The following is an 11,368-nucleotide window of genomic DNA, read 5'->3' as shown; positions in this document are numbered from 1 at the left end:
ACCTTTTTGATTCCAGGGATGACATAATAGAGACCATGATCCCTGGGCCGGTTCCTGAATGTATCTCCTGTTCCAAACTATCCTAACTTAACACATTTAATACTTTCCAGGATGAACCAGAAACCACTTGGTACTTTTCCCTCTCTCCATGTTTTATTATTTTTCCAAATTCTTCCATTTTTTCTTTTTCCTTACAGGAAAATATTTAAATTTACTCCCATACTGCTCCATCTAATATCATATCAAACAAATATCTCTTTTTTTCTTTGAATGGCAAGTTAGTCTCCCATTTAATTCTTAATTCTTTTAAAAAATACTAAGGAAAATACAGGTACACATCTATGTTTAATGTTCAAATAAGAAAATAGCAGATAGTTGTCGACATTTGCCAACATCAGTTATAATCTTTGTTCCCTGCATAATCTGGTAGTTCTCTGGTAGATCAGTTGTTATTAGGATGACGTTCATAAACTGAAGATGGCTGATGAGTTGGCCTTGAAAGGGAAGTAGCTGATGTATCAGCTATCACTGGCACTGGAAAGCGTGGGTTGCACCCTGGTTGAAGTTTAGGAAAATGACCTTCATTTGCAGATATGTTCTGATATGTATTTGGAAAAGTAGAAGGCTCCAACATCAGTCCAAAATAATTGCTCTGTTTGGGAGATAAGATACTCTACTGAGAAGTAGAAATTCTACTTCAAATGGAGTTCACAACACGGCCATTTATTTCATTGTAACTGCTTTGAGAGTGCCCATGGACAGTGGTCAACTGATTGAAAATAGCTCGTTGATCCACTGCAATTTGTTCTGTTGGTCTGACATTGATGATGGAGGAGAAAAATCACCTCTGATCGGGGTAGTTGTATCACCAATTATGTGGCCAGTAGAGGGCTTTCTCATTAGAGGCATGTTTAAATTTGCAGAAGGTAAAAATGCACTTTCTTCAATAGTGTCAGCCACAAATTCAGAATTATTATTATCCACATTATACCCTGCTTTAAAGTGCTGCTCTTTGAAGTCTTCAGGCAATGAAGATACCAGAGAGGAATTTTTAATCCCAACTCTTCTTTTTATTCTCACTAAAACCTGGGGACAGCCTCGTTTAAAATTTGGATTATGATAAAAGTGCAACTATAAACAAAGGAGAAACATTTTAGTAATATTTATACCAAAATACAAGACTACAATAAGCCTAACGTATAAAACCTGATTCCACGTTTACTATACAAGGATAATATCATCAAAATATGAACATTGCTAACAATATTTTGAAGTTCCTTATTTGGAAAATACACATTTAATTATTATAGTCATCAAATTTAAATGTTAGCATTTACAGAAATGGTGAATGCCACTTTTGAAAAGCAGCTTTAATACCTTTATATGAATTTCTGGAAAGATTCATAGTTGTAAGCAAAGTTTCTCATAATCTTGAATAATTAAGGCACTGTCCTCATTTTTTAGAGTAAAGTATTTTAGCCTTAATAGTTTTATACAATTTTCAAAATCTAGCTTTACATTTATATTACCATAGATTGATGTACAAAATAAAATTTTATACATAAGTTACCAATTCGTAACTAAAATTTGTGTATACCTTGCTTGAAACAGAGGCTTCTTTTTCTTCTGCTAGAAAGTCAACTAGACAAGCAGATCTTTGAAATTTCTGCCGCACTTTCCTAAACCCATAAAAGTTAATGGGTCTAAGTAAACTTTTCATACTTCCAGTTTCAAATATTCTGAAAGGGGCCTTTTTTTCCAAAACTTCCTTCTTCAAGACAACTTCATCAATCACTATGGAAGATCCATTATCACCCCACCAGATGGATTTAAATTGGTCACTCCCAGACATTTTCCAGAGCTTTCTTGGAAATGTCAGAGAACCAAAATCATTATCTTCATCTGGTTCAGAGACACAATGTGTGTAACATGGTCTTTTTATCAAGGATTCTTCAGACAAATTCTGAAAAGCATTTTCTTCAATCATAGAACTCAAGTCCAAGTCCCCAGAGAATGTTTGATCACACAATAGAGATCTACCGGAGTTTCCTGAGCCAGTTGGTCCATCTTTATGAGACATATCTTGAATTTCTGAAGAAATATGTGCCATCTCAAATAACTTTTTCTACAGCTACATTTCTAATCTGCATGATTTTGAGCACTGCAGCTTCAAATGCTGCTTTGGCAGGCCTGAACAGATAAACTGCTAGGCCTTCACAATGGTTCTCAACTTGAGAAGCTGTGACATCACAAAACGACTGGTATCCCAGCAACTCAAGTGTAACATTCAGCCAGTGTTTACTTGTCATTCATCCAGTTAAAATGAAACATATAGGATGATTTTTTTACAGTGTGATCTGCAAATATTATCCCAACACATTTTTATAAATAATTTAGTTTTGGGGTGTATGAAATAAAATCAATCTCCATACTTTTGTATTGAAATTTATGCCAGATTTGTGAACAGAGTATAAATATAGCACAAATTATATAAAATAACTTTAAAGTTTTGGAATTTAAAGTGAAATTCGTGTAAAACTTGTACAGAAAATATATATCTATTTCAATATCATTTGTAATTAAATTGAAACATAATTTGATTAGGAAGTGGAAGTAGGTATTTATCTGTGTACTATATAATAAGTAGTTCAATATTCAAAACATGAGCAGATTAAATGTCAGTTTATTTGTTTTGTATATAAATAAATGGTAAATAATTATGAAATAAAATTAGATAAATATAATGCATCAAATTTAAGAAATCCCAAAAGGCGGAATTTTTGATTTAAATTGTAATTCATTTCTATAAGTAAAACAAATGTAATTTAATATTCTACTCTAAAATTACAAAAGAGAGAAACTTATTGTATATTTACGAATGTTTATTTTTGCCATTCATTCAATCAGAGGTTTTTCAGTCCCTAGAAACAATAAATTTTCTTTCCATCTTTATAATCCATTCAATTGTGGCTTCTGTTAAGTGTTCTAAAATGATGTTTATAAGTACACTTATGCACAAGATCCTGGGTTCAATCAGCAGTGCCTCCATTAAGGGGTAAACAAACAATCAAAAAACAAATAAATAACACTATATGTGATTTGGGGTGGAAAAGACCAGGTAATGCATTTTTGGAAGGAATATGTATCTCAGTCCTGAAACATTTGACATTGTTAGTAAAATATGGCATTTCAAGGCAAGTGTTTTGTTCACTAAATGTATATAATAGCTATGTTCTGTATCAGTAAACTGTAGAAAATCCAGTTCTATCAAAAGTTATATTCTTTATTTAGAAATAAATTCCTTTAAACATAAGCCAAATTAAAAATGAGGGGTAAAATTTTTCAATAAATAAATGTAAACTCAATCTGTAATGTAAATTTTTCTTTCAGTATGTGAACATTCCATTCTAAATAAATATTAGCAACCTGAATTCATTACATATTATAAGTATTATAAACTATAGTTAAGAGGGATTTAGTCCTGATTCATAAATATTACTTATCAAATTCAAATCAATATATGTGATACAATCCCTGAAAAAGCAGAGAATTCAAAAACGTCAATCTCAAAAAATGTAGGATAATTTTTCACAAATCTGATCTTTACTTTTTTATAAAAATATTCTTAACAAATTCACTTTTAATACAATTTAATTAAACATAATAAAAACCATATATGAAAAACCCATGACAATCATCAAGTTCAATTTTAACATACAGGAAGGTTTCCTCTGGTCCAGTAATAAGAAAAGGTAGTTCATTCTCACAAGTACTAAATTACACTATTTGAAGACCTAGCCAGAACAACTAGTCAAGAAAAAATATAAAAGGCATCCAACTTGTAAAAAAGCAGTAAAATTTTTAGAGATGACATAATTAAGCATAGATAGAAAACTCCATAGACTCCTCCAGTGACTGTTAGAAATAATGAACAAACTTAGTAAACTTGCAGAATACAAAATCAATATACAAATATCCATTGCATTTTTATATAGTAACAACAAACTATCAGCAAGAGAAATTAGGAAAACAATTGTGTGTATATTTATACCAAAAAGAATAAACTAGGAATACATTTGATAAGTGAAATAAAAGATCTCAATATAGATCTATAAATTACAGGTGCAAGAAATAAAATAAACTAATAAATAGAAAGATATTCTCTGCTTATGGATTGTATACAATGTGAGGATCTATTCTAATCTATCTTTTACATGATCAATCTCCCCTGCACTACTTATTCAGGAGAATGTCTATTCTTCATTTTATACTCTTGCTTCCTTTTTCATGGGTTAATTGATCATAGGTGTGAGGGATTATATCTGGTTGCTCTATCCTCTTCTATTGATTGGTGTCTGTTTTTGAGCCAGTTTCATGTTGTTTAAATTACTAAAGCTTTGTTGGACTGTTTAATTCAGAGAACTATACACTATTAGATTTAATACTCTTTTTCAAGGTTATATTGGCAACTAATGGTCTATGTGGTTACATATAAATTTTGAAATTAACTGTTCTATTAACTGGAAAAATCTCATGGGTACTTTGACATGAATGATGCAAAATGTAGATTGCATTGGGTAGTATGTTTGTTTCAACCACATTGTATCACATCATTAACATAAGAGGAATTTTCATTTCTTTGGGTCAGTTTTAATTTCCTTCACCAATGTTTTCTATTTTTTAACGTATAGGTTTTCTCCTTATTTGTTAACTTCATTTCTATGTATTCTATTCATATATATGTAATTATATATATTATATTTGTAAACACGTTTACTACACAAATACAACAGGCAGAAGACAGTGGTAAGACATATTTAAAGTCCTGAATGAAAGAAAGCTGTAACCTAAGATAATTTATCAAGCAAGGCTATCCTTTAGAATAGAAGGAGAGATAAATAACTTCCACTAAAGCAAGTACTAAAAGAATTTAGCAACAGAAAAAGAAATATTGAAAGATCGACTCTAAAAAAAAAATGAAGCAGGCTTCTATAGAAAGGAGAAAGGCATAATTAGAAAGGCAATAGCTACAATGTCTTACAATAGAATAAATATGATGTTGCAGAACAGGACATCAAAAATTTTAAGGATCAGAGAGTGAAACAGGACAATAAAGAGTATTTCCTTATTGTTTCTGTTCTCTATAGAAGGGGTTAGAATTTGTATTCCTATCAGTTAAAATAAAAAGATAAATAAAGGGTCAATATACATACAAAACAGGATGGCCATAAGTTAAAACTTACAATGAAGTCACAAAGCCAAAAAGAAACCAAGATAATAGAAGAAAACTTATCAAGCCACAAAAAGAAAATGAAATGAACAAAAAGGAAATACCAAATCAACTGGAAAATGAAGTACAAAATGGAAATGAACACCAGTCTATCAATAATTATCACAAATGTTAATGGACTCAGTGCTTGAATCAAAAGATATATATTGTCAGATGGGATAATATAACGAGACTCTACATTATGAAGCATACAAGAGTCCCACTTTTGTAAGAGGAACAAAAATTAATTGAAAGTCAGAAGATGGAAAAGTATATTGAATGCAAATGGACATGACAAGAAAGCAGGACTAGCAGTACAGACTTCACACAAAATAGACTTTACAAAAAATGTCATAGAGAAAGATAAACAAGGACATGAAATAATGATTAAAGGAGAAATAAAAAATGAGGGTATTAAACTCATTAAGATATATGCACTCAATATAGGAGCACCTAAATACATTTAGCAAATACTAATAGATGAAAAGGGAGAAATGGATGGGAACACAATCCCATTCGGAGACTATATCTCCCCATTACCATCACTAGACTGGTCTTTCAGACAGAAATTAAATAAGGGAAAAAAGATACAAACAGATACGATAAAATAATTGGAGTTGGTTCATATTTTCAACACAGTACTCCTCCCCAAAACAGAATATACATTCTTTTCAAGTTCACATGGAATATTTTCTAGAAAAGATTATGTACTCATGCACAGAAGAATCCTCAACGAATTTAAGAAAATAAAACAAATTTGAAGCATCTTTTCTGAGTATAATACCATGAAACTAGAAATCCTTCACAGAAAAACAGTGTGAAAAAATGACAGCATGTAAATTAAACACCATGTTACTATAACAAGTAGGGGAGGTGAAGAAGTAAAAGAAGAAATTAAAAAATATCTTGAGAAATACGTCAAAATACTACACAAAGTGAATGGAATACATTTAAAGCAGGCTTAAGAGGTTAGTTTATAGTGACAACCGTCCTCAAATTAAAAGAGCAATTTCAAATATATAATCAAATGTTCTATGTATACTAATCATGAAAAGAAGAGCAAACAAAACCAAAACTCAGCAGAACGAGAGAAATAAGAAAGAACAATGAAGAAAGAATTGAAATACACATTAAAAAATAGAAAAAATCAATTAAAGTCTTTTTTGAAATAGTAAGCATAATTCACGAAATTCTGGACAGGCTCACCAACAAGAAAAGAGAGAGAACACAAATAACATAAGAAATGAAAATGCAGAAACTACAAAGAGTGCAACAAATTTGCATAATATCATAAGTGAACAACATGAGCAACAGTATGGAAACAAAATGGATAACCAGGAATAAATGGAGAAGTTTTTGAAAACATTCAGCCCACCAATATTGCATCAAGAAGAAATTAACCATTTGAACTGTCAGATCACCAGAAATTGAATAGAATTATCCATAAAATAAAAAATCTCTGCAAGCAAAATTCAAACCAAACTAGATTCACTGGGAATTTGACCAAACATACAGAGAAAAATACATACCAGTCCTCCTCAAACTATTCCAAAAATTGATATGGAGAGAGTACTCCCAAACTCACACCATCAGGCCAACATCAACCTGATAAAAAACAGGACAAAGACACCACCCCAAGAGAAAACTATAGGCCAATAACATTGATAAACATTGATGTAAATGTCCTTAAGAAAGTATTAACAAACAGAATCCAACAGCATGTAAAAAAGATTATACACCATGGTAATGTTACTTCATCCCAGGAAAACTAGGATGGTTTAATTTATGCAAATAAATCAATCAATTTTAATACACCATATGAATAACCGAGAGGACAAAAAACCACATGATCATCTCAGTAGATGCAGAAATAACATTTGAGAAAAATTAACACCTATTTGCAGTAAAAGTTCTTGTAACAGTGTGCTAGAGGGACCATATCTCAACATAATGAAAGCTATTTATGACAAACATATAGCCAGCAAAATACTCAATGGTGAAAAACTGAAACACTTCCAACAAAAACCTGAGACAAGACAAGGTTGCCCATTCTCACAATTTCAATTCAATACAGTCTTGGAATTCCTAGCCACAATGATCAGGCAAGGAAAAGAAATAAAAGGATTCAGACTGGAAAAGAAGATGTAAAATTGTCATGATATGCAGACATGACACTATATATTGAAAACTGTAAAAGCTTCACAAAAAATTACTAAGGCTCTAAAAGGAACTGGGCAAGGTACCCAGAGTAATGTACAAAAAGGTGGTGAATGAAATATACATGGAGAACTAGAAAATATTGATTGAGGAAATCAAAAAAGATTTGAAGAATTGAAATCATACCCAATGGTCTCGTAATGGAAGAAACAAAATGGTTAAAATGGTCATATTGTCCAAGGCAATCCACAGACTTAATGTGATTTCCTATCAAATTACGCCAAACTTCTCTTTTTGGGACTGAAACAAATGATTCTAAGATTTACATAGAGTCATAAAAGATCCATAATTTCCAAAGCAATATTAATGAAAAACAAAGAGGTTGGAGGAATAAACCACCAGTTCTCCATACACTATTGCAGAGCTACAATGAACAAAATGACAAGATATTCATACAGAAAGAGGCTTATGGACCAAAAGAACAGAATAGAGGGCCTAGGAATAAATCTACAGGCCTACGTTCTATTAATTTTTGACAAAGTATCCAGGAATATGACAGAGAAAAGACCATCTCTTCACCAAATGATGTTGGGAATCTGGATAGCAACATGCAGAGCAATGGAGTTAGAACACTCCTTCACTCCATACACAAGAATAAACTCAAAATGGCTTGAAGACTTAAATGTAAGGAAAAACACAGTAAATCACCTAGAAGAAAATATTGGCAAAACACTCTGAGATAAATCTCAGCAATGATCTCCTAGAATAGCCTACCCAGGGAAGGGATGTAAGAGCAAAATTAATAAATGGGACCTAATTAAACTTATAAGCTTTTGCACAGCAAAGGGAACCATAAACAAAGCAAAATGACAACCTGCAGGATTAAAGAAAATATGTAGAAATGTGCAACTGACAAAGGCTTAATTTCCAAATTACAAAGATTTCATACAAACTATTAATAATACTTAAAAAAGACAAGAAACCCAATTTGAAAATGGGCAGAAGCCCTAAACAAGCAATTCTCCAATAGAGACATACAAATGCCACATAGATATATAAAAAAAAATTGCTCACTACCATTATCAGAGAAGGGTAAATTAAAACTATAATAAGTATCACCTCACAACAGTCACAATGGTCATCATTCAAAATTCCACAAACATTAAATCCTGGGGTATCTGTGGAGAAAGATGACCCTCTTACACTGTTGGAAAAAATGTAGTTTGGTGCAGTCATTGTGGAAACCAGGGTGGGGTTTCCTCAAAAGAATAAAAATAGACTTAACTTACGATCCAGCAATCCCACTTCTGGATATAAATCAAAGGGAACCCTAATTCAAAAAGACATCTATACCCCAATGTTCTTTGCAGTGCTATATACAAGAGCCACGACATGGAAGCAACCTAATTGTCCAACAACACATAACAGTATTCAGAAGTTATCCCGTATTTACACAATGGAATAATATTCTGCATTAAAAAATGATAAAACAATGACATTTGCAGCAAAATGGATGTCCACAAAAAGTGTCATTCTAATTGAAGTAAGCCAGAAAAAGAAAGAAAAATAATCCATGACATGATATATGCGGAACCTTAAAAATAAATTTGGATGAGGAGACTATGATTTCATCTACAAAACTGAAACTCACTCACAGATTTACTAAACAATTTTAAGATTACAGCGGAAAGGGGATGTGAGAGGATATATTTGGGAGCTGTAGATTCATAAATTTTTTCCACTATATATAAAAGTAAATTTTTTCAAAACTTCTCTTGTATAACACAGGGCAGTAAGTCAAATATTGTGAAGTAATGTTTAATAGGCACATAAATATATGCATGTATTGGGACACTGTGCTATACACCACAGATTGACACATTGTAAATGGCAGTACTTCAATGATAAATAAATGAATAAACACGCAAATAAATATATAAATAATAACTTAAAAAATATTTAATAATAAATGAAATAAAAAGATTCACACTACTTAAATTTACACCTCATGGATCTAGGAGAAAACAGAAAGAATAAAGAAGAAAATTGAATGAATGAGAGTATGGCAAATAACAAGACATGCAATTGGAAAGGTAGAAAAAAATATACCTAAGTCTGTTTCTTTTAAACATAAACTAGGCATATGTTTAGGTTGGCTAAGAAAATATAGACTCAAATAAAATTAGAAATAAAAGATAAGATATTACCACTGATGTTGTAGAGATGCAAAACATCATAAGAAATTACCACTAGCCAACGATTTGAATGACCTAGAACTAAAGACAAATTCCCAGAAACATATGTTTTCCAATACTGAATCAAGAAGTAATTAGAAATATAATAGAGCAAAAGTGTGTTTGAGTAAGTCAATAATCCAAACTTCCAAAACCAGAAAAAATTTACAAAACGCCTTTACTGGTGAATTCTGTCATACAATTGAAGACAATTTTTCACCAATTCTTCCCCAAATCTTCCAAGAGTTTGAAGGGGGTGAAAGATTCCAAACATATTTTATAATGTGAGCTTTATTTGCTTAACAAAGCTAGAAAGGACATTATACGCAAAAAATAGAATATTATCCCTGATGAACATATGTGCCAAAATTCTCAACAAAACACAAGCAAAATGAATTCAACAAAACATTTAATGTATCATAAACATACATGAGTAAAGGTATATATCCCTGGGTTTAAGTATACTTCAAAATATTCAAATCAATAAAGGTGACATGCCACACTAATGGAATGAGAAATAAAACTCACACAATCATCTCAATAAGTGCGGAAAGAGCATTGTATATAATACAACATCCTTTTAAAATACTCCCAACAAATTAAATTTGCCCTGTCAGTGGCACGATATAATTTACAAACAAACACTGTGTGGATAGAAGTGAAGCAGTTCTCTGTTTTTTGATTCTTAGAAGAAGGGTTTATATAGGACATGCACAATTCCTCACATATAATCTAGGTTATAACAATGTTAATAATCTTAAGCTATTTATGTTCCCATGCTCCTGCAGTAAGCGCAGGATGTTAAATGATCAAGAATTGTTTTAAAGTTCATCACGGAACTTCATTAATTAGGCCATCTCTTATCCAGCCGGCTTTGCCTGTCTTGGGATGTCCTCCTCTGACGATCTTACCCAGCATAGGCTATCCAGCCATCCATACTGGATATATTGAGTAGACCATTTGTTATCCAGCCTGGATATGTGACATTCCTCACAGATTGTTTATCAGTTCAGCCCATGGGCTTATTCTCTAGAACCTTCAGACAGGGGCCTACAAACCAAACATCCCTTGACAGAAAACTGGATGAAGAAAATTTGATGTATATATGCAATGGAATCAATACTTTGCATTCCTATCAACAGTGTCCACGCTGTTCCTTTTTCTCCACAATCTCACCAACATCTATTTGTTTTCTTTTTGATGAGAGCCTTCTAACAAGTGTGAGGTCTTGTCTCATTTTAGGTTTATGACTTTCCTAATAATTTATAACTCTGAACACATTTTCATGTATTTTATAGCCAACTGTATGTGTTCTGAAGAAAATTGATTCAGATCTATCTATTCAGTTCCTATGGACATTTTTTTAAATTGGATTGTTTGCTCTTTTTTATGTTGTTTTGGGGTAAGAGTTTGCCATATATTTTGGATATTAACACTTGATTGAAAATTATCACTTAAAAATATGTTCTACCATTGTGTTGGTTGACTGTTCAGTTTATTGATCATTTCTTCTGCATTGTAAATCTGTTTAGTGTGACACAATCATATTTTGTTAGTTTTACTTCTGCTTTCCTTGACAGAGGAGGCATATGTAGAATCAAATTAAATCCAATATCAGAGTGTACTTCTTATATTTTACCCTAGGATTCTTTAATTTCAGGTTTTATGTTTCATATGCCCATGAGTGGGATTGCTGTGTCATATGATA

General features: G+C 31.7%; 1 protein-coding gene across 2 annotated transcripts; it reads right to left on the bottom strand.

The window, feature by feature from the left end:
• Nucleotides 1-326: 326 nt before the first annotated feature.
• Nucleotides 327-2,327, bottom strand: LOC140693717 (heat shock transcription factor, Y-linked-like). 2 transcript variants are annotated; one of them, XR_012069416.1, is made up of 2 exons: nucleotides 1,598-1,860; nucleotides 327-652 (listed from the first exon to the last, which is right to left on the bottom strand). XR_012069416.1 is itself a non-coding variant. In XM_072957409.1 (2 exons), exons 1-2 carry the CDS (start codon nucleotides 2,108-2,110, stop codon nucleotides 766-768), a joined length of 879 nt encoding a protein of 292 aa, XP_072813510.1. In that variant the 5' UTR covers nucleotides 2,111-2,327; the 3' UTR covers nucleotides 489-765. The 2 variants fall into 2 exon arrangements, 1 of the variants encoding a protein (XP_072813510.1); XM_072957409.1 differs by having other exon boundaries at nucleotides 489-1,131; nucleotides 1,598-2,327.
• Between the last annotated feature and the right edge of the window lie 9,041 nt (nucleotides 2,328-11,368).

The sequence above is a fragment of the Vicugna pacos genome, unplaced genomic scaffold, assembly GCF_048564905.1.
Source record: "Vicugna pacos unplaced genomic scaffold, VicPac4 scaffold_20, whole genome shotgun sequence".
In the NCBI taxonomy this organism is placed as follows: Eukaryota; Metazoa; Chordata; class Mammalia; order Artiodactyla; family Camelidae; genus Vicugna; species Vicugna pacos.
This window is presented reverse-complemented; position numbering and strand designations above follow the sequence as displayed.

Bases quoted from the DNA above. Each gene is read 5' to 3' on its own strand.
- LOC140693717 (XM_072957409.1), bottom strand. From the start codon at position 2,110: ATGGCACATATTTCTTCAGAAATTCAAGATATGTCTCATAAAGATGGA. The intron at 1,132-1,597 runs GTATACACAAAT...CTTTGTTTATAG, and splicing joins AAGCCTCTGTTTCAAGCAAG to TTGCACTTTTATCATAATCC.